At 34.6% G+C, this 22,677-nt stretch overlaps 6 protein-coding genes across 6 annotated transcripts; 1 reads left to right on the forward strand and 5 right to left on the reverse strand.

Moving 5' to 3' along the window:
* Window positions 1-512: 512 nt before the first annotated feature.
* Window positions 513-3,993, reverse strand: LOC149406153 (phosphoenolpyruvate/phosphate translocator 2, chloroplastic-like). Its single transcript, XM_089625337.1, has 9 exons — window positions 3,600-3,993; window positions 3,381-3,503; window positions 3,160-3,312; window positions 2,492-2,577; window positions 2,310-2,394; window positions 2,111-2,230; window positions 1,905-1,982; window positions 1,290-1,419; window positions 513-758 (listed from the first exon to the last, which is right to left on the reverse strand). The coding sequence occupies exons 1-9, from the start codon at window positions 3,933-3,935 to the stop codon at window positions 682-684; spliced, it is 1,188 nt and encodes a 395-aa protein (XP_089481463.1). The 5' UTR covers window positions 3,936-3,993; the 3' UTR covers window positions 513-681.
* Window positions 3,994-5,601: 1,608 nt separating this feature from the next.
* LOC149406154 (S-adenosyl-L-methionine-dependent methyltransferases superfamily protein) lies at window positions 5,602-8,116 on the reverse strand. The gene is made up of 4 exons (XM_089608618.1): window positions 8,008-8,116; window positions 7,397-7,860; window positions 6,370-6,614; window positions 5,602-5,959 (listed from the first exon to the last, which is right to left on the reverse strand). Exons 2-4 carry the CDS (start codon window positions 7,843-7,845, stop codon window positions 5,697-5,699), a joined length of 957 nt encoding a protein of 318 aa, XP_089464744.1. The 5' UTR covers window positions 7,846-7,860; window positions 8,008-8,116; the 3' UTR covers window positions 5,602-5,696.
* Window positions 8,117-10,333: 2,217 nt separating this feature from the next.
* Window positions 10,334-11,088, reverse strand: LOC149406155 (ubiquitin-ribosomal protein eS31 fusion protein). The gene has a single exon (XM_089617574.1). It carries the CDS (start codon window positions 11,038-11,040, stop codon window positions 10,576-10,578), a length of 465 nt encoding a protein of 154 aa, XP_089473700.1. The 5' UTR covers window positions 11,041-11,088; the 3' UTR covers window positions 10,334-10,575.
* Window positions 11,089-14,050: 2,962 nt separating this feature from the next.
* LOC149406156 (uncharacterized) lies at window positions 14,051-17,271 on the forward strand. Its single transcript, XM_089617759.1, has 9 exons — window positions 14,051-14,190; window positions 14,430-14,793; window positions 15,388-15,421; window positions 15,537-15,767; window positions 16,132-16,221; window positions 16,336-16,401; window positions 16,481-16,572; window positions 16,662-16,709; window positions 16,803-17,271. The coding sequence occupies exons 2-9, from the start codon at window positions 14,438-14,440 to the stop codon at window positions 16,912-16,914; spliced, it is 1,029 nt and encodes a 342-aa protein (XP_089473885.1). The 5' UTR covers window positions 14,051-14,190; window positions 14,430-14,437; the 3' UTR covers window positions 16,915-17,271.
* Window positions 17,272-17,445: 174 nt separating this feature from the next.
* GRXC2 (Glutaredoxin family protein) lies at window positions 17,446-18,428 on the reverse strand. Its single transcript, XM_089617855.1, has 4 exons — window positions 18,267-18,428; window positions 18,097-18,185; window positions 17,901-17,999; window positions 17,446-17,794 (listed from the first exon to the last, which is right to left on the reverse strand). Exons 1-4 carry the CDS (start codon window positions 18,320-18,322, stop codon window positions 17,709-17,711), a joined length of 330 nt encoding a protein of 109 aa, XP_089473981.1. The 5' UTR covers window positions 18,323-18,428; the 3' UTR covers window positions 17,446-17,708.
* A 337-nt stretch (window positions 18,429-18,765) lies between these two features.
* Window positions 18,766-22,475, reverse strand: LOC149406158 (Isocitrate/isopropylmalate dehydrogenase family protein). Its single transcript, XM_089617670.1, has 15 exons — window positions 22,191-22,475; window positions 22,041-22,084; window positions 21,837-21,946; window positions 21,614-21,651; window positions 21,411-21,488; window positions 21,292-21,345; window positions 21,101-21,202; window positions 20,924-21,012; window positions 20,680-20,783; window positions 20,509-20,577; window positions 20,287-20,402; window positions 20,135-20,169; window positions 19,594-19,736; window positions 19,242-19,364; window positions 18,766-19,147 (listed from the first exon to the last, which is right to left on the reverse strand). Exons 1-15 carry the CDS (start codon window positions 22,447-22,449, stop codon window positions 19,054-19,056), a joined length of 1,458 nt encoding a protein of 485 aa, XP_089473796.1. The 5' UTR covers window positions 22,450-22,475; the 3' UTR covers window positions 18,766-19,053.
* Window positions 22,476-22,677: the final 202 nt, after the last annotated feature.

Consider the following 22,677-nt stretch of genomic DNA (forward strand, 5'->3'; position numbering starts at 1 on the left):
AAATCTCTGATTCTAAGCTCTAATGGTAATTCCTTGGATTTATTGAGAAATTTCATTACATAGACTCACTAAAGTATTAAAATTCAATAACAGCCTCAATAATGTCATAATTATTAGAATAGAATAATCTTTACATTTCTGATTCTTAATGTTTTTCATTCTCCCCTTCGTTTTTACTCACAATATCTTTCATCTTTTAATTTTTGCCTATCTTTTAGTCCCGAATTTCAATAATCACATGAAAAATTGAACTAGAAGTGAATCTTTTTTGTTTCCGGATTTTTTTTTATGCATTTTGAGTACTACTGAAGAACACATTAAAAATTAATTTCATCGGGAAAAAATGGACAAATTTCCAATGGAATGTTGTGTTCTTCAAAATTCGAAGAGAAAACAACACAAAATTATCACTTTCTTTGTTCAAAAATGAATTTTGAATGTGATTATTAGACTTTTGGAAGTGAAGGAGACTAAATGAAATAGATGAGATAGAGATTGAAAGTAGAGATCTAAGTGACTACAAAGATAAATTTATTCGGATACATTGTTAGTGAGCTTAGGTAATGAAATTTCTCTATTAATATTTAATATTAATTGTTTTTGTTAGAAAAAAAAAACAAATAAATGAATATCTTTACAATTGTCGAGCTGATGGAGTAATATTTTAGATTTTAAAACTTGTCAAACCACCTTTGCCTTGGGCTTAATCCGCTTAGCTCTTGAGTACAAGAACACTCCAACAAGAGCAATGGCAGTTCCTGCAATCAAAATTGAGACATAAAAAGCCTTAAGATTTTTTCCATAGTAAATTGAAATAAAAATATCATCAAAGAAAAAAAAAAAAAAAAAAAAAACTTGCTCATTCCCAAGAAATTGCATTTCCCGGTTGTTACCAATTACCAAAATGAAGATTTTTTTCCCTTCTTTTCACTTCGTTTTAAAATAGTGACAAACTCCACTCAATGAAGTTCTAAATTTGAGTATTTTCACCAATGAGATTTTCATAAAAAAGGGTTTCGGTTTTTTTATGAAAAAAACTATTTTTATGAGTGAAAATGTGGATTAAAAAAAAATTGCGAGTTGTTCAATATTTATAGGATAATAGTATATATGAAAGATTATATTCTAACATTTGACAATCCATCTCTTTTGGAACATTTTCATACTATATTTACCGTAAATTCCTACAAAAATAATTAAGCCCTGCTATGAGACGAATAATTTTTTTTTTTTTATGCTTTTATCTTCGATAAGTAAACTTAATTAAGCAGAGTTAATAGGGATATTACCGATGGCATTCAGGGGCGCAACAGGAGTTTGGAAAAAGAGAACTGAGGAGACAATAACGACCACGCGCTTTACACAATTCCCCACCGCGTGTGTCACCGGTGAAACCATTTGTAGTATCATATACGAAATCTGTCGCACATTAATCATTCATCCATATATTTAACCAATTTTGTAAAACAAAATAAAGAAGATAAAAAAACAATTACTGAGTGATGAACATTATGGTTTTCGAAAATGTTATCATCATCGCATCTGATGACATCATAAGTAGACTATGCCTTTCGTGTAAATAGTTGAGAAACTAATTTTTTTTTTTTTAGCAATATGATCATCAAAATAAATAATTGATACATTACCAAATGAATCAAATGCGTAACAATATTAATTGGTCCTGTTTGATGAACATAATAGTTTGGTACGATTCATATCTCAACTTTTTTATATTACCAAATCGGACGGTGCACACCCTGATTTGTATATTAAAAATTTGTACAAAATAGTAAAAAATCAATAAATTTATGATTACTTCAAATTATTTTCAAAATAAAATGTTGCACACACGTGATTATGAAAGACTATTGGCCTTATAAATAGCCAATATATTAGCCTCTAACCTGTTGGTATGAATGGAAGCAAAATCCAGCCAGAAGTAGTCTCACACAAAGCTCTTTAACGTTTAATCCTTGGCTTGCCTAATAATATTAGCATAACAATGTAATTTTTTTTAAGGAACTTTTTTTACATTTGGTATTAGATAAAATAGCGTTGTTCTAGTGAGAGATTAATTGGAAATGATGAGAGTAAGAAAAAAAAAACTTACAGCTGCTTGAAGATATGAAGGACTAAATTTGACACCTTCTAAGAGAATCGCCGACGGAGCTAACAATAGGAAAGAAATTATTGTGATGATTGAGAAGAGATTGATGTTGTCCATAGCCTCCTACAAATAGCATAAAAGATTGAGAACTAACCGCGATTTTTTTTATATATATGTAAATTACAATTTATGTATGTAATACCTCTTTGTTAACCATGAATTTCTTGCTGAACACATTTCGTGATTGGTTGGTTATGTTCGAGGCCATTGCGCTTCCGAATCCAACCCTAATTTTTTATTTATTTATTCAAAGTGATCCGTATTTAAGACATTGCTAAGCGATACGACGATGATGGATCGGATATTTTCTTTTCTTTTTCTTACCAATTGAAGGAGGACTCGGTGAACGACGCTAATGCCACACCACCGACGATCGGTACTAAAGAAGAAAGCACCCACATGCTTGGAGTCTGTGTTTTTTATTTATACAAACAATCAGGGACGGGGCGAGAAATGAAAATTAGAGGGGACTAATATGCAAAAAATATTCTTGGGGACTAATTTATAACTATTTAAGGTAAAATAGAAGGAAAAAAATGAAAAACTAGTATAAAGTGTAAAAACAAAATTGAGGGGGAAATATAGCCCCCCGGTGGAAATACCAACAGAAATTTTATAATGCCGATTAGAGAATTCCACCGGCTTCCAACAAAAATTTCATTATTTAACAAATAAATTAAAAATTAAAAAGAATTCCGCAAAATCTCCAATTTTCCCTAAAATTAACGAAAAATTGCCGAAATTCAACAACGATACAAAATAATGAACCTTCACTAGCCGGTGAATCAAGCTAAGCAAAAAAAACTCCTTGACTTTTTTTTTGCTGTTTTATTTTTTGTGACATTTCAAATCATGGTTTGATTATAGCTCTAAAAATGGACCATTACAAACTCGACAAGTGTCCATCAAGCTAACCCAAATTTGCAAATGAAAGTATCCTAAATTATTCATTGTTGTGTAAAAAAAATAATAAAATTATAATAAATTGTTACCTGAGCTAGAAAGAGGGCAGAGAGTAGAACAGTGAAAAATGGCTCCATGGCTTTGATGGTATGAGTAAAAGAGACAGCCACTTTTCCAAGGCTGATATTGGTCAACAAGTTCCCCAATGTGTGTACCAAAGCCAGTGGGAATATCACTGCAAACTGAGACCCAAATATTAGACTATATATTAAATTATTTAATTTCTACATATATATATATATAGATATACCTGTGAGCGAGTGATTATTGGTCTCTCATGGAGATTGAGAGTCCACATTAAGAGAATGGTAAGGGTTCCACAGCCTAACTGAATCGCTGTGACCGTCGCTGGAAATCGATATACTTTCAAAACCTATGAAAAAAAAAATGTACCAAAAAAAAAAAAAAAAGTCTATACCAATTTCATTTTTTATTTCATTATTATTATAGGGAAATGAAATATGTGTACCTGTTTGTTGAAGATGTTGTAGTAAATGTTCAAGATGTACCAAAATCCGAACATGATTCCAAGGCGAAGGGTTCTAGATAAACCCTCTTTCTTGTCCCCGCTGGCACTCTCCGGAAACGACATTGCTCTCGCTGTCGTCGATTCATTGTCGTTTCTTCTTCGGGTTTGGCTTTGGAGGAATAATAATGATGAGCGGTAATGGGAAGAAGAGAATGGGTGTGGTTTTCTTTGCGACAAGACTCCGATTAGAGAGGGCTTCGAGATTTTGGAAACAATGGGGTTTCGATTCGGAGGTTTCAACAGTGTGAATGAAGACGAAAGAACAAGGCTGTGCATTTTTTTTTTTTTAGAGAGAGAAAGAGAAGCAAGTTTGTGGTGTTTAACGTTGCATGAAAAAATTGAAAGTGACTTAAACGACAGCTTTGTTGCATTGGTTACCGAGACGCATGCTTTATTTATTTATATATTATAATATAGTAACTAATGGCTACACCCAGTAGTAATAACGTAATATTAGTAGGGTCCATTAATACATTATTAAATAGTCAACGTTTATTAAATTTTAAGTAAATAGATATTTTTATATATTTACAGACCTAAATTTTAGGTAAACAGTCATTTTTATATATTATGTCACGTCATCATTTACGATTATTTACTTAAGATATACCAAATATTGGTTATTTAGCAATGTCAAACGTTTAAATTACTATTTTCTTAATTTTTCGATATTAGTAATACCACTTCTTCTACTGGTAAGACAAGGGATCGAATCTCATGGAAAACATTGCTCGTATTTATTAAAATGTATCATGTGTTTGTGTAATAACATAATAGATTCTTATATTTGTCAAACTCTTCATTTTTTTATATACCTGTTCTTGTATTAAAGTATAGGATGTGTTTGTGTGATAACACAATAGATTTTATATCTGTCTAACTCTTCATTTTTGTATATATCTATTATTGTATTGTATTATTGGTTTAAAATACCCTCCCTAAAAAAAACTAATGGCCAGCTTGTAGCGGTTTAGAAATATATGGCTCCTAATTAATGATATTTTAATAAATTTTTCTATTTAAATAATAAATATTTTTTTATTATATGGAGGAAAAATTAATTAATGTTTTAAACGGATATACATACAAATACACTACAAGTAACCAAGATGTTTTTCATTACCCATGTGATGTATATGCGTGGTAGTCGTTTTTTACTTTTGATGTGTGAGTGGAGTGATTTACTTGTTGGGTAGTGTGTGTTCTTTGTCCCCTTAATTTTTTTGTACTTCCTAAGTAGTTCCTAACCATGGAATGGATAGATAAATGGTCACGTGAAAGTCACGTGGATATTGTATTGGTCAATAAGTCTATTTCAATGAATCCCCCAATGTTGTACTTGATATATATGTGGTTCCTAGCAATTATAGTTGAAAATAGGGTTATATATGTGGCATTCAAGGTTTCTCTATAACCAATTTTTTTTATGAAGATATATATTTAAAGAAGAAAGAAATTTAAGTAGTAGGAAATTATCCTAAGAACGAAATGGGGTTAAAAAATATTAAATAGATAAATTTAGGCAAATTGTCCATGACCTATAGCGCAAATAGAGTGAAATGGTCCAATTATACATTTTTTGATAGAGTCCAATTATACTCTTTGTCCAAATGTTTTAAATACCTAAATAATTTCGAACATACTTACAAACTTAAATTTCTTATAAATCATTAAAAAAAATAGTTAGATATCCTTACGACACTAAAAAGATTGAATAAAAATATAACAATTTTGAATTTTTAACATTCATTTTTTTGTCTTTATATAAATTGTACTCTTAAAATTATATTCAAGTTACTTAAGTTTATATACTTTTGGAGTTGCTAACGTTTTTCATTTAAAAAAAAAAAAAAAAAAAAAAAAAAAAAAAAAAAAGTAATCATTTTGCTCTAAAAAATTTAATGTCACTTGCACAATATATCATATACCATTTGCGCTCAAAGATAAAATCAAAATAAATATAACTCATCGAAAATTTTGTATCATTACATTTATAAAAAATAAAATTACACCAAGTAATTGCTACAAAATTATAATTTACGATAGGCATTTGAGTCTAGCGAAAGTCAGATAGCCGGTGTGACCTTTAGCCTCGGCGCACGGCCTAGCCATCGCTACTGAAGAAGAAAAACAAGTCCCTTGAGCTTCCTGAGAATCGTCTTCCTCGTTCGTTCTCTGTTGTTGCCTCTGCCTCTTCTTTCCCGGGAGCGGAACGCTTTCTTCGCCAGCCTGGCAAGAGCTGTCCATTTTCACTTCCCGAACTTCGTACGTGCGAAGGAGGATCTCAAACGTCTTTATATCTGCAAAATACATGTTTCGATACAACGGTTATCTCAAACGTTTTCGTAATCATAATGCCAACGGGTTCATTTTACGGAAACGCCACTGATAGAAATTTTATTAGCACTTTTCGAGTTCTGCTGGAAAATCCGAAGCTTTCCATTGATTTTCGCAGGGCTTTTTTTTTATTTTTTTAATATTGAAGTAAAGTCACAATTTTTTCTGAAATTTCGACAATTTCCCACAACGAGACTAAATACGTGTCGGTATCCATAATATTAAAACGGCTTAAACCATAATGTAATACACTTTCTTTCTCGCTCGTTCTCTCTGCTTCCTAATTTTACTTTTCTAGTGGCTAATTAAAAAGCATGTAAAAAAAAAAGAAGCCAAATCTATGAAACAATACAGACGATATGGTTTTGCTTGCCTGAAAAGTCCGATCTGAGAGTTTCGCAGGAGCGTTGAACCTGCTCGATGCAAGGAGAGAATGAGCACAAAACGCCGTCTTCTTTCAACATCTCGGCGGCCGAAGGAATTGCCAGCCATGGCTGAGGAAGGTCGAGGAACACGGAATCGGCTTTCCTCGAGAGTTCTTCTGGGAATCCTTTGCCCTGAATGTCTCTAACGCCTACCGTCACCAAGCTGCTCAATCCCGTCTTCTCAAAATCTTCCCTGTATTTGTTTAGAAAGACTATTAATCACAAGGTAAAGCTATAAAACAAAACACCACCGGAACTCATAGTCCTAGACAAAAAGTAAATAACAAAATGTAATAACATCTCACATACACTAATTGGCATATGCTTAACTAAAATCTTGGGATTCAGTTCATGATTGGTATTGCATAGTGTTGATTTTTCACTCAATAATTAGAATAACTGCCAAATACTTCGCTCCTACGTATTTCTAATCTCAAAACTTTGTGAAAAGAAGAACGCAAAATAATGTAAAATTTCAAGAGCTATGACGCCAAATATATAGTGTTCACATGCACTAACATGTCTCTATGCTAATTATATTTAAAACAAAAAAATTAAAAATCTTGTTTTTTGGCATTTGTTTCATGATAAATATTTCTAGCTTAACTTTGGTTTTTCACTCAACATCAAACTCATCCTCCAACATATCTCAAAGTTCACCACTTTTTTACGCAATAGCACAAGAAACGAGCCAAACATACCATTCAAAACCTTTTTTGCATCAAACTTTCTTTTTCTGTTTTGAAAATGTAGCACAAGAATCATCACCTAACCTCATAAAAGTTTTCAAAGATCAAAAACTTTGCAAAAACAAAAATAAGAATCATCCTGCTATTTACGATTCAAAAATCACAACGGAAACAGCACAGTCCAAAAATCCTACACATATCCAAAACACAGTATCCAATTCAACAATGTAGAGCATAGCACAAAAAAGTAAATAGATAAATATCACGAGGGTTATAAGTTCGATACCTAGCTGAGGCGGCTCTTTGCTCGTGGAAATCAAAGGTGTAGACGTGTCCTTTCGGAGCGATCGCACGGGCGAGCGAAGTGGTGAGAGATCCGCTTCCGGTTCCGGTCTCGAGAACCACACAGCCCGGGACGATCTCCAAGTACATCACCACGAAGCTGATATCGGCGATGTACAGAATCTGAGTCCTGTGGCTCAGAACCAGAGTCCACAGCTCCGGCGTCGGAGCCAGCAAGTACACAAACCCTCCTTTGTTGCTCAGAGCTTTGCTTCCGAACGGCTTTCCGATCCAATCCGAGTGCTTGAAAACTCCGAACCGATTCTGCAGAACCGAGCTCTCGCGGACTTGCACGGCCTTCATGCTGTCGTGTCTCTCGTACACTATCACCAAATCTCCGTCGCTGATCCGGCGATTCAGAGAGAGCTTCTTCGCAGGGTCTATCGGAAGCATTGTCTCTGATCTTAACTGAAATTTCAAAGTTCGGAAACGAAATTAAAGCTACTTCGTCAATGGCGAACAGAGTAGTATATAAAAAAAATAAAAATCATGAAAAATTCAAATAAATTATAGAAAAGAAAGATATGAAAAGCGAAACTCGAGCGAAATACGTACTTGCGGATTTGTGTTCGGAGATTTCTTTGACTATCGAAGCCGGTGAAATTTTTAGACGATGTTAGTTTTGAGAGCGAAATTTTAGAGCTAAAAAGAAAGTAGACATTACTTAACTGATGAAAACGGTAAAGAGAGAGATGGAGAATTTAGGAATGGGCTTAGGGCTTGGCCGTGAATCGAACTTTATGGGCCTCTGTACTATTTTACAATTTTAGTCTAAGATATTACCTATATAACGACTTCATAAACTTAATCGAATCAAATACCACTACCTTCAATTTTATTACCGTATAAAAGTTGTATATACCTAGGCTTCTCCAATGAAGGCCCTTAGACCATCTCCAAGGAAAGCCCTCAAACCCCCATTTTGAAGGTTTTTGGACTAATAATGGTGAACTCTAAACTCACGCGCTACAAATAATTTTTTAGTTTTAAAATCCAAAACAACCCGATTGAAACTAAAATCAAACCAAACTAATCCAAAATTAATCGCATTAGTTTGATTTGGTTTTTTCGGATTATAATTCTCGACGAATGACTTTATAACTCGAATGAAAATCATATATTTATATTATATCTAATACGTTATATCAAATAAAATCAAAATTTTACTTATAGAAAGTTTACATATTAAAATAAAAAAAATTACGCATATTTTTAATTACTAAATTTTCATGTATTTGCAATAAATAAAGTATAATATAGAGTATTTTTATTTAATTAAAATATTATTAAAAAATGACGTTTTTTTTACAATAATATATATAAAATTTTTGCAATCTTAAAAAAAATTAAAGATTAACACTATCGTATTGGTTTGGTTTAACTCAATCTCACGCTTAAAAAAAATAAAAATTTGCGGTTTGACTTTGATTACAACCCAAACTTTAGTGTTTTAATGGAGCGATTCAAAAGAGTACGATTTTATCTGGATGATCGTGTTGTCAATTTGACGGTTTTCATAGACATCCTTAGATTCCACATCCACAAACTTTATATAGGCGAGAGTAAGAAATCACAATGACACAAAGGAAAGGTCTCTTCCTCTCGATCATCCGCTAAGAATAACTTGTATTCGCTTACGCTCTTACATTTGATGAGTAGAAAATCCAAATAGTGAGTCTGTTATAAGGTTCATCTACGCATTCAAAAGAGTGACATAGCCATTCGAGTACTTTTGTTAAGGGCAAACTTCCTAGAATGCAATAGTAAATACAGTTTAACTGCATTATGTTGTAAATCAGTAAGCTACACATATGCTAGGCGTTCCCATTCACCTTCAATCGTTATATTATTAAGATCAGTACAAATTATACTGCTCCGAACGGTATGGTTAGTTGTTAAGTATATAATACTGCACAATGAATCATCTATGAGAAATATAGGATCCGAGGAGGAAAAACAACCTTACACGAGACTATAACAAGCTTCCAACTTAAAAATATTTATTTAATATCAAGTCTGCGAAGTAGCCTTGTTACGATGAAAAAGCATAAACTCTCTGATTCCCCGTTTATTTAGCTCTACATTTGACGAATCCCGGCCAATAATACAGGTTTTAATTGTGAACCCACAGTGGAATTTAGATTAAAATTCCAGGGTTAACAAACAAATTGAATATGGCAACGCATATTTTGTTCACGGGTAAGTTTCCAAACACAAGTCTAAATTGTCATCATGGTAAGAAGTAAGAACTCGTGGAGCTAAAAAATAAGTATTTATGATCAGCTAAACCAATTGAAGGTTAACCCAAAGAAACAAAGGGTTTGAGTTTCCTTTATAAACACAAAAAATACACGTTAATTTCATCGCAGAGAAACTCAATTGTCAGAACTCGTGGAACAAAAAATACAAGTACATCTGACCAGCTAACCAATTAATGATTAATCCAGAGAAACTCGGGGTTTAAATTTCCACTAATACGAAAATACACGTTAATTTCATTGCAGAGCACTAGAAATTAAGGTATACAAAAACAATATTTCATATACGAAGGGCTTTGTTTTTTAACGAATGACTAGTGATAAGAGACCGGAAATTAACAAATCCCTAACTACTATTCACGCATTTTTCCCCTGGATGCAACAATTAACCTAACACCAATGAAAAGATGCCTTACTGGTTCAAGAATCCATAAGTTCTATCAACAATATGAACCATTTAACTATTATGACATCAAACACCAATTAGAACTATTTAAGCAGACCAAAAACTATTAGACACTTTGAACAACTTCTCAAAATGTCCCGAGACTCCATCACTAAAAATCAACTGTCAAACTAAGTAAACAATCAGCAAGCAGAACATAAAATCAAGATAACCACAATAATAATAAAAAATGAAAGCTATGATTCTTCTAAATCAACCATCTAACGAAAAAGGAACAACATTCATCCAAAAATACTCCATAACAACCGATTGTATATGATAACAAAAAGACTATCCAATTGAAATCAAACAAAGCGATCCAAAACTCAGGTTCAATAAAAGCTTAAACATTAAAATTAAAACAAAATATAATTAAAAAAGTCCCCAAACCCTAGATCATCTCCACCGAAACCCTAAAGCTTACTCTTCGGCCTTGTAGACGTAAGTGAGACCGCACTTCCCGCAGTAGTGACGATCGAAGTGGTTGGCCATGAAAGTTCCGGCGCCGCACTCGGCGTTGGGACACTCCTTGCGGAGGCGCTGAACCTTCCCTGAGTCGTCGACCTTGTAAAACTGAAGAACGGCGAGCTTGACCTTCTTGTGCTTGTGCTTCAGCTTCTTCGGCTTGGTGTACGTCTTCTTCTTCCTCTTCTTCGCTCCTCCGCGGAGTCGGAGAACCAGGTGAAGCGTCGACTCCTTCTGGATGTTGTAGTCGGCGAGAGTACGGCCGTCCTCGAGCTGCTTTCCGGCGAAGATCAGACGCTGCTGGTCCGGCGGAATTCCCTCCTTGTCCTGGATCTTCGTTTTGACATTGTCGATCGTGTCCGAGGCCTCGACCTCTAGGGTTATGGTCTTCCCGGTGAGGGTCTTCACGAAGATCTGCATTTTGGAGGCGACGATAACAATGAGAAGTGGCTTGATTTGCCGAAGGGCGTTCGTTTATATACTCGAGGAGATAAAAAGAATGAGGGTTAGGGTTTTTCAGATTAGGTCGAGTGTGTTTGGGCTTTGTGGGACCTTGAGAAATTTTCATAGGCCCATTTCTCGTGAACCGCATGTCGTTTACTAAATGATGATTTGGAGTAATAGAGTAAACGACATGTGGTGTAGGAGAAATGATTTGGTGTTTAGTATTTTTTAGTCCCTCTGATAAATGATGATTTGGACGGACTTTTTTTTTTTTTTTGGGCCTACTGGGTCTAATGAAATCATCAGAGGCCCGTTTATTGTGAACCACATGCCGTATGGTCCAACCAATATATCGTCTAGTATATTGAGCCCACTTTTAAATAATGATTTGAACAAACTTTCTTCGTTTTAGGCTTACTGTCGAGCAATTAATCTAAAAGTATTACTTCTTTATATTTGTTAGTATAAAAATAACATCAATAAAATATTTTTTATTTTTATTTTATATTTCATCTGATATGTCTAATTTATTTACATGGTCGTCAATAATATATTTGGTTTATTGACATTGTCGACATGATGTTATTTTAGGAAATCTATCGTTTTCCTTTACTTTCGTTTATTATCGTTTTTCCATTTTTTTTATAATTGTTTTCATTTCGAAGTTCAATCACAGCATGAGTTTTAAAGAAATGCATTTGAGGTGTTTTCCTAAGTTTTTATGCAATCCAAAATTTATCTGGTCGTTACAAAATCTGATAATTCGTTTGAAGATTTATTGGCATATTTGTAAAATTACTGACATGGATGTCAACAAACCTTCAAAGAAATTTCCACAATATTCAAAATATTTTCCAAATTTGGGTTTTAAAAGAACTCATGTTTCCAAGTTTATTGATATTGATGTAAGAAAAAAGTTTGTGCTTTATTGACATTAAATCAATAAATCTTCACATGATTAGGGACTCGTGAGGACTGGTGAACCCGATATTCTTCGTAGTTGTGATGAAGAATAGACAAACACATTTTTTATCTGTAGTTATTATCCAAGATCTTATAAAAATCACTACAGGACTGAATTCTTGCTTCTTCCAAACTTGATCTCCAATGTCGAGCAAGTTCCCATTGCTAAAACTTGCTTCTTCGAAACTTTCAGTGGGACAGCTGTCAACGGCGATGTCGGAGGACCAGTTGTCGCATATCTGAGTTTGCCGGAGGAGCGTTCTCGCTGGGGTTCACGAACATTATAGGCTACTCACGGAGTCGGTGTCAACGTTGACTCTAGCTGTGGATTTACCTTTAGGTTTGAGTTTTTATTTTAAGGTTTTTTTGTCATTTTTGTTGAACATAAAATCAAAGAAGAAGATGAATAGTGCAGAGAAGAAGAGAGAGAGAGAGAGAAAGATAGAGGGGAAAGACAGAGAGGGGAATGAGCTGATAACTAAGATGGGAATAAAAAATGGGTGAAAGAGTAGTTACACCGAATGATAAATCGTAATTTTTGATTAATTTGAACATATTGGATTTCGGTAAAAAACTATTGAGCATGTAGTAGTTAGGATTAATGATGATTTAGATGGGATGGAGTTACTTTTTTAGATGTGTGGGTTTGTATGAAGTTGGTAAGAAAAAATGATATTTAGTTGAGTGGATCACTTTTATCCTTGTCATTGGGTTGTTTTGTGCTCAAGGTAATCGTTGGACCTATCGAAATGAGAGTCTATTTGCAAGTCAATATAGCATTGACCTATGCTATTTAATGGATACACTCTTAGCTTACAAGCTCAACATCGTCCAAGCTCTGCTTGAAGGGCTTGCCACGCCCTAAATTTTTCTCCTATCGGATCGCAATCTTATCGTTTCCTATACTTAACAATTAGGATTTAAATAAATAAAAAAGTGCGTTCTATTAAGTGTCATTTAAAAGACAGAAAGAATTGGAAGACCGTCATGACAAACATATTTGAAGAACAAGAACATAGTAAAAGAAACATTTTCAAAAGTAAGCAAATCAATTGAGTTCATGAAACGCTTATAATAGAAGGACGATAGTTAAATTCTCTAATTGTTTCTTTCTACTTGCATGAATTTTCCGTTGCACGCAAATATTCAAACCCCGCCCATCAACTTACCTCTCCGATGAATTGGGTCTCAAATGTTACGTTTATTATGATTGTTATTATGAGTATTATCATGATTGTTATTCAATTTCATTTGAATTATTTTTACATAAAGAACTTCATATGACAATATTTTTCTTTCAAGTTAGTGCCTCCACCAACAATCCACCGAGAGTCTCTGCGCCACTGAGCATTATTGCTCTTTTCTTATAGGGGAAGAAAAAAAGAAGATCAAATAAATGTATGGGGAATTCAATGATATTGGTCTCCTCTATTTTTGTAGTCCCCAGAAATAATATTAAAAAAGGGATATAAAAAAAAACAAGCACCGACAATATTCGAGTCTAGCTTAAATCACAAAATCAGGCTATCGTCAACAATTAATTATTGCCTGCTTCTCTAATCTCTCATTAAAAAAAATATCAAAACGTGACCCAAAAGGAATATAAATAATAAAAAAAATTATATAAACCAAGAACTCAACACATTAGTATTTCAAAACATCAACAACAGTTGGGTTGTATCAAATATCAATAACCTTTTTTATTTTACAAAAGATAGTTTATATTAAAAAAAAAAAAAAAACAAGATATTTGACATATCCTGGTGAAGACTGAAGACGAGAGAGCGAGTAAATAATTATACATAGAATCACAAAAAGTTGATTTTTTTTTTTATCAATAAAAACGTGTCGTACTTGTATGCGAAGATATTCCACGTGGGCTTGAAGTTTCAGCCCGGCCGTCACTTCGGATCGCATTGCTGGCAAAGATCGACGTAGATATTAAAAAAACCATAAAAATCATATAGCAAAATAAAAAAATGATAATAAAAATAAAGTACGTCACTTTCGTAGGAACGTAATCCAATCAAGCAGCTTGAAATGAATCCAATAGACAAACCAAAAAAATCCCAAAACACCACTGCTCTCTCATATCGCTTCTTTCTCCGCCAAAGAAAATCAACTCTCTCTCTTATTTTATTTTTCTCTTTACTAATAATTCTCGTGAGTACTTCTTTCTTCCTTGCTTAGTTTCTCTCCAATCAATCCCCTCTTCACTTTTTTTTTTTTTTTTTTTTTTTTATCAAATTAATGATTAATAATAAATAAAAGAACACATGTTTCAATTTTGAACAAATTTCGCTGAAAAAAAATTAAAAAATCCAGAGCTCTCTCGTAATGCTAAACTGAACTCGAAAGAGTATAATGCGGTGAAAAAATTTGGTTTCGCTGTGTTGTATCAGATTATACAATGATGGAAGAAGAGGGTTTAGGTTTATCTGTATCTGAGTACAGTGACACGACGAGTCTGAGTTATTGGGCGAATTGGAGAGTGATGGTCTGTGCGATTTGGGTCTTCACTCCTATGATTGTGGCTTTCTGGACTATTTGGAGATACGAGACGCGGAATAATTCCGGCGACGTCGATGATGATGATCGGCATCGGAATCGGGATTCGATCGGCGATGAAGCTTGGAAGCCGTGCCTGAGGGAAATTCATCCGATTTGGGTGCTGATTTTCAGGGTCTTTGCTTTCTTTGCGCTTTTGGCGACTCTGATTGCGAAGATTTATTACAGTGGAGGCTCTACGTATTTTTACTACACTCAGTGAGTTTATACTTGTATATATATATATATATATATATATATATATATATATATATATATATATATAATCTTCTTTTTCTGTGTATCTATCTCTATATATACTGTTTCATCATTTAGTAGATTTGATCTCGTAACCAATTAAGATAGCATTGTCAGTACTAAAAGGAAGTATATTTTTTTCAGTTTATGTATCTATATATCAGAGGTTTCATTCCAAAGCTAATTGAAAGTATATGCCTTTCTGTGTTGATATCTCTGTATTTTGTTAACAATTGGCTGAGAGTAGTTTACAATGGGGCCTCTATACACCTTTTTGTTTTTTTTTTTATTATCTAGACATGTCTGTTTAATTCAGTGTATCTATCTATATATTTTTTTCTATGTATATTGTGTTTCATTTCATCTCATAACCAATTAAGAGACTAGTCACTAGTCAGTAAGCATATGCTTTTCTGTTTTATCTATTAATTCAGTTATATAAGCCTTTTTTACTCCGTTTATATCCAAGTGATGCTAATTTGCTACCATTGATACATGTTTCGTATTTTGTGTGTGTGTGTGTGTGTGTGTGTGTTTGAATGTTGCTCGAAACAGATGGACTTTTACATTGCTGACAATATATTTTGCGGTAATTTTCTTTTTCTTATTCTCTCAGATGATCACAATGCTTTTTTTTTTTTTCCTATCCTGAATCAATGCTGATCTTTGTTCTTTGCTTGTGATCTGACTTTGATGTCGAGCAGTTTGGGTCAGTGCTTTCGATTATTGGTTGTTTGAAATACCAGAGGGTGAGTAGATTCAGTTTATCTGAACCGCAAGGCGATACGGAGCAAGGACTACACACGGCTCTCGTATCCAATGAAACAACAAAAAGTTTAGGCACTAAAAGAAACGGCTCAAGTTTCGGAGAGAAAAGCGATTCTGTTTTTCGGTCTCTGCGATTCTGGACTTATCTTCTTGAAATCATCTTCCAGGTACATACATACATACATACATTAAAAAGCTGTGCTTGTCATTGGTTCCATTTTCTGGAAATATTGGCGGTTGGAAAGAATTTCAAATACGCCGATTTTTTTTTTTTTTTTTTGTCGAAATTTCTCGGGTTCCCATGAAAACTCCGTTTAAATGATTATTAAAAAAATTTGGTTTTCGGCTGAATTTCGAACCAGCAACAAATTGAAAATCGGCGAAAGTCGGCGATTTTTTTTAACCCTTGTTATATATTCTAAACAAGTATATGTTCTTGCTATGTGATATCTTTAATAACCTTAATAAATATGAAGAAGTTTTCTTTTTTTAACATTTTTATTCTATTGTTTGCGACGCAATTAAAACTAGATAAATGTTGGAGCTGTGACACTAACGGACTTGGTGTACTGGTTGGTCATATATCCATTTCTCACCACTCAAGATTACAGTCCATCTGGAGTAAGTCCTCAAGATTTCTCGTTTTTTTATCATAATAATAATAATTGTTATTGTTTTAGCTGCGTTTTATTTTTCCTCGTAAAAAGGTTTTGAGAGTTGATCGTTCCCTTGCAGGTGGCGATCGCTATGCATTCAATCAATGCCGTTTTCCTGCTGGGCGACGCTGCTTTGAATTGCTTGGTATTTTCAATTTATTTGTTTATTGTTTTTATTAAATATCTGACTAACTCGCGTATTGTTGAACTGAATCTCTTTGCAGCAAGTCCCGCTCATGCGTATGACTTTCTTCATTCTCTGGACCGGTTTCTATGTCCTCTTCCAATGGGTTTTTCACGCCTTTGTACCGCTCTGGTTATTCTCTTGTTTCATAATCTCGTCTGTTTTATTGATTTGATTACTTTCTGGCAATAAGTTGATAAAGATTGTACTTTTTTTTTCAGGTGGGCGTACCCGTTTCTTGACTTGTCATTACCGTACTCTCCGTTGTGGTATGTTTCGTCGTGCCGTCGAAAAAACTAAGAAACTAAATATATCCATATTTTGTTTAAATTGTTATTTTTTTTTTTGGGCGGATTTTTCAGGTATTTGTTAGTCGCATCGTTGCACATACCTTGCTATTGCCTATTTGTACTCTTTGTGAAAATCAAGCGCTACTCGCTCGCAAAATGGTTTCCCAACTCATGTCAATGTTAGAAACCCAAAATTACTCGAAAGGCTTGAGGTGAATTTCTTCTATCGATGAACGTGGAACGGGGAAGAAACAAAATCGTCACTCGGAGTCAGAATAACAATTTCTTTCCGCGAGAAAATCTCAGCCCAGCATGATTCTATTCTTGTCATTATAAGCTTATTCTTGAAATCGCAGAATTAGAACAAAAGTCTTGATTCACAGTCAGAATTATATGCCATTTAATCGGTACTTATTTTTTGCGGTCAAAATGTGTGGTTAAGTTTACTATCTGCAAATTCGATCTTGGCGTTTTTTGCTGATTCAATCCATAAAATTTTTGCTCTCCATGTTCTTACCGACCGTATGAACAAGGATCGGAAATGATCGGTCGACACGAAAGCGAGTAAAATACGATTGGATTATGAAAGTTAAGCATTCCAAGTTCAAACACATTACTCATCTTGTATGATGTTTTAAATATGATCAAAATTAGGTCATCAAAACATACATTTTTTTTCCTTACAAGTCGAGACTTTAAAATATTGCACACAAACTCAATCAATCAATCCCAGCTCTGAAATCCATTGAAACATACCCTTAAGCAACATCTAGACATAATATAGATTATAGAACCACTGTTACTCACTAGAAAGTGAAAGAAAAGACATAAATGTATAATCTGAGAGAAATCACACTAAAAATTCAATCCACAGCTCTGAAATTCACCTTTATTTACTATAAACTAAAGAAACCAGAGAGAGAGAGAGTGAAGCTTCGTTCAAAAGCAAAGAAAAGGATAGAACAGTCTTTTCCCTCTCTAGACCGAAGATGTGGCCTTCGTGAGAGCACCGGCTTCGGTGAGCATTGGAACCAGCTTGCCTTGCTTGTGCAACGCCTTTGTAGCTGCGCACAAATTGCAAATGATTAATTCGAAAATCAATTAATGTGTATCAAAATCAAAACCAAACCAAATCAAATCAAAGCTCTCTTTTAATCGATAGATTTTTACCGTCGCAACCACCGATGTGTTTTCCAGCGATGAACACGTTGGGGACGGTGCGTTGACCGGTCCACTCCGCCAGAGCCGCCTGAATCTGCGGCCCGTCACCTTCACAATCGCAAACCAGATTCCACAATTTCAATTCGATATATCTGTGTGTAATTATGTAATATGCGAAAACGAAGGAAGAGATTAGGGTTCTGACTCTCGGAGTCGAGCTCGACGGCTTTGAAAGTAGCTCCCAAATCGGAAAGCAGCTTCTTCACATCCACACAGAACGGACAGTACGTCTTGCTGTAAACAAAATTTAAATATTTTACAAACCTTAAAAAAACACAAAAAATGAAAAATCATTTCGTACGAAACGAGAGAGACCTGAAAACGGCGACGGAGTTCGACGAAACAATCTCCTTAGCTTTAGCCATTGCCATATTTCTCTCTGGTTCGATGTGGTATTCTTTCTCCTGGAAAAATTGCTCTCGCAGTTTCGTTTTTCAGTGGATTAACAAGAACGAACGTGGCTAGCGTATTTATAGTCGGCCTTTATTAATTTATTTATCTTTGAAATGACACGTAGGAGAGAGAAACGACCGAATTCCCTTCCCACTTTTGTGCCGAGAGATATGCGTGAGTCATGACATGGCCGTTTGAGTCACCAATGACGCAATTATATGTAGACGTAATAACATTTCTTTGTTTGTAGCGCAAGATTTTTTTTTTTTTTCCTTTTTTATCAACTTTATCACGCACTCACAATTCATAACATAAATGACGCAGTTTTTCGTCCACAATCTATTTTTTTTTTAGTGGACCAGCAATGAAATATATAAAATCTTAACAATTTAGTCGATTTTTAAAGTAAAAATTCAAAATATCCACAAAAAATTCCTAAGAAATTTTTTATATACAAGATTTGAAAATTTTCATTTTTTTTTTGCAAGCAACCGACATTAGGCAGTAAGAGTATATCACTGGCAAGAACCCGCCATGATATGGACATATTCCTTGTTCATAATAAAATTGTAAATGTCAGGTTTATTTGACAAAAGACATCACTAATACGGATGTCATCGATGACACTTAGTTCAACCAAAATTATTGAAGTCGAAAAAGAAAAACTCAAAACTGTTCGCCGGGAAAGAAGTCAATAAGATGTTGCTGCTCAAACTACTGAAGGTTCTCGAAGCTTAGCCAAGAGATTCTCGGCCACGGCGTCGATGAATTCTTCGGTGTTCAAATAACACTCCCTCGCAACCCTGAATTTGCATTGAGAGTTTTCATTTGTAAAAAAAGGAACAAATTAAAAAAATTCACTTGCCAGAAAATTAAAAGAGTTGATGCCAAACTTACTTAGGTCCGTGGGTCAGAATGGCGAGATCTTTGGTCATTTTTCCAGATTCCACGGTCTCGATACACGAACTCTCCAGCTTCTGAACAAAATCTAGCAATCTTTCATTCGTGTCCAATTTGGCCCTGCGATGATTCAAAGGATTATTTAGATTGCTTAACAAAGAGCCAATGATTTACTCTCTAAAAATTGGCATAAAACTAAAATGTTCAGTAATCAAAGTAAAAAAAAAAAGAAAAAAAAAGAGTTTCAATAGTAAAGGATGATTTTCAGATTATGATTCCTTGTTGAATTACGATATAATAAGCATTTATTTAGATACATGGTTGTTAATGAAAGGACAAAAGTGATTACCTATGTTGTAACCCTCGTGTCCAAGCGAAAATCGAAGCGATGCTATTTGTGCTTGTTTCTTGTCCCTTCTCATGTAACCGGAAATGGCGCGTGACAGTCCCGTGAGCCGCTTCGGCTTCTAATGTTTTTCCATCAGAGGATAACTGCAAAATAACTTCTTATTAACACGTTGGCAGTTAAGTTCAGTAGAAGGATAAGTATCATAAACATTCACTATGTTTAAGTGCCACGCTACATTGATACCCTCTATTTTCAAGTCAAATCATATATAGTATTCACAAAATCTCAATCTCATCCCCGGTGAGACATTACGAGTTTTTGGTAATTTTATTTCTATATTTGTTTTTATTTAACGAAATTCAGGGTAATTTATTATCGTATTGAGAAAAAAAAAATGAAACCAAGGGATTAAATTGTAGTTTTTTCTTTCCTTGTAAACACAAGAGATGATTTTGACATTCTATGAACGCATGGATACTTGTGACAAGACTTTAAACCAGAAGGTATGTAGAAATGTAGGAATCAATGTGATGATACGAACCAGTACAGAAGTCATTAGACCCAAAGAGCCAAATCCTGCACATTACACCACAAAAAGCTTCTCAAGATCAAGATTTGTGAGATGCTAACATGAGGGAAAGAAAAAAATAAAATTGCAACCACGTCCACCAAATTCTTTGATATTATTTGTACCTTGAGCAAGTAGATCACTCTGGACATCACCGTCGTAATTTTTGCAGGCCCAAACATAGCCACCTTCACTCTTAACCACGTACGCGACCATGTCGTCAATTAGTCTATGCTCATACCTGAAAGAAAGAAAGAGAAAACAATAGCAAGTTCTTCGGTTTTATTAAGAAGTACAATCACGAAGCCGTATTATAAAACCATCCTTCAGTCCAGGGTTAAACATACCATATTGAATTATCTTCAAACTGCTGTTTCCACTTCTGTTCGTATACCTCCTGGAATATGTCCTTAAACCTGTGGACAATCAAAGTGTTAGAATATCTATGGGTATGATCAATATCTACACGGTAATAATTGGCAAAAATTCGATGATATGAAACAACATATCAAGTTGACCTGCCATCATATATCTTAAGGATCGTGTTCTTTGTGCTCAAGTACAAAGGCCATTTCTTTGCAAATGCAAACGACATGGATGATTCAGCAAAAGCTCGAATAGACTGCATAATTACATAATAATAAATTATACATATGCATTATTTAGTGGCGTTGCTGGGAAAAAAAAAAAAAAAAAAAAACAACAACAACAACGCGTGCAAATTGTAAACTTAAAAGGTAACAGAGCTGACGAAATAAAGACCTCATCAACGTTATACATAGCAAGCGCAATCCCGGGGCCGGAGAAATTATAAACCTCAAGCTCCTTTGTCTCACCCCCACCATCAGGGACTAAATAACAAGTAAGAGAATAGCTTCATCAGGAAAGAAGTTTACCCCATGTAGATATACAGGAATATATTTTCAAGAATGAACTTACCAAACACCATTTTAAGCTTTCCCGGTCCATCAATGATTGTGTCAGTGGCACGATACTGATCACCAAAAGCGTGCCGACCTATGCATATGGGTTTCTTCCAACCTAAAAACCAAGAACAAATATTTAGCAACCACATATCGGGTATAGTTTGACCGCATCAAGGATTGCATTACGGGCAACAAAGAAGTTACCAGGAACGATTCTCGGAATGTTCTTACAAAGGATAGGTTCGCGAAATACGGTACCTGCAAAAGAAGAAAAAATGTTGGAACTAGCACAAGTAATAGATTTATCAGTCCAATCCGGGTACCATTTAGAATGTTTCTAATTGTGCCATTTGGACTCCTCCACATTGACTTTAACCCGAATTCCTTCACCCTGGTTTCATCTGCAACGAAGACCACGTACAAGAAATATGATTTTTAACAATTTTCATAAAATTTGGGTCAAATTTGTTTCCTTCTTGAGGGCGATATTCGATTTGTAAGCGAAAATTTCAGACGGAGAACTGACCAGGTGTTATTGTTGCACATTTCACAGCAACATTGTACCTTCCAGGCAATTAGGTTGAAAAAATAAATACAGAGTTAGCTTAATGAACAATAATACAATTGCCCTCTTTTAAGAGCATGAATTACAAACTAAGTTATATCTCCTTGACAAATAGCTAATGAATGGCATGGAATTCGAAGTTTCTTATGGAAAAAGGCAAAGACGCTATGAAAGCAAAACTCACTTGAGAGTTGCTTCAGCGCTCTCCACTGTGACTTTGTCATCGGTGGCATCGCGGTTCAGTACTCCTAAATCGAAGTATTTTATATCCAAATCCAAATACGGGAATATAAGCTGCGATAACATGAAAGCACAACAATAAACAAACGAAAAATTCGATTCAGACGATTACTTGCATCGAAACGGAAGCGCACAAAATAAACAAAACCTTGTCCTTGATCATTGTCCAAATGATTCTGGTCATCTCGTCACCTGATTAAAACAACAAAGCAACAACAGAAATGAAGATCAAAACGACGTATTAAGGAGCAAAAACTACTTTTCAGACGCGCGCAAAATCATCGACGAATTGACAAACCGTCCATTTCGACGATAGGATTCTGAACTTGAATCCGATCGTATCCGGAGGAAGCGTAGCATCGCAGCGACACGCCGCGATGGCGAGCCGGGAATCGGAGCATCGTCGGCGAAGCGACGCCATTGAAAGCGGTGGAGAAGGAGGTTTTAGGGTTTGACAGGGGTTTTGCAGAGGAAGAAGAAGGAGAGTGATACGACGATATCATTGTTGTCGTTTTGGCGAACAAGGCGCTCGGTCGGAGTGTTTTGGCTCTAAGCATTATTTGGTAAAGAAGAGTTTATGTTGCTGTGGGACTCACTGTGAAAGATTAATACGTGTCTTGGCGATGCAGTGCGGTCAGAAGGTTATTCTTGATATATAGCAATAGTGCAAGGGCACGAAACGAATAAATCGTATACATTGTTTGTTCATAAAATAAATCTTATGGGTGAAATAGTCATTTAAAAACTTAATATTGTAATGTTTTAGACATTTTCATAGAGGAAAA

The sequence above is a fragment of the Urtica dioica genome, chromosome 1, assembly GCF_054948205.1.
Source record: "Urtica dioica subsp. dioica isolate 48M chromosome 1, U.dioica_male_clone48M_v1_H2, whole genome shotgun sequence".
Taxonomy (NCBI): Eukaryota; Viridiplantae; Streptophyta; class Magnoliopsida; order Rosales; family Urticaceae; genus Urtica; species Urtica dioica.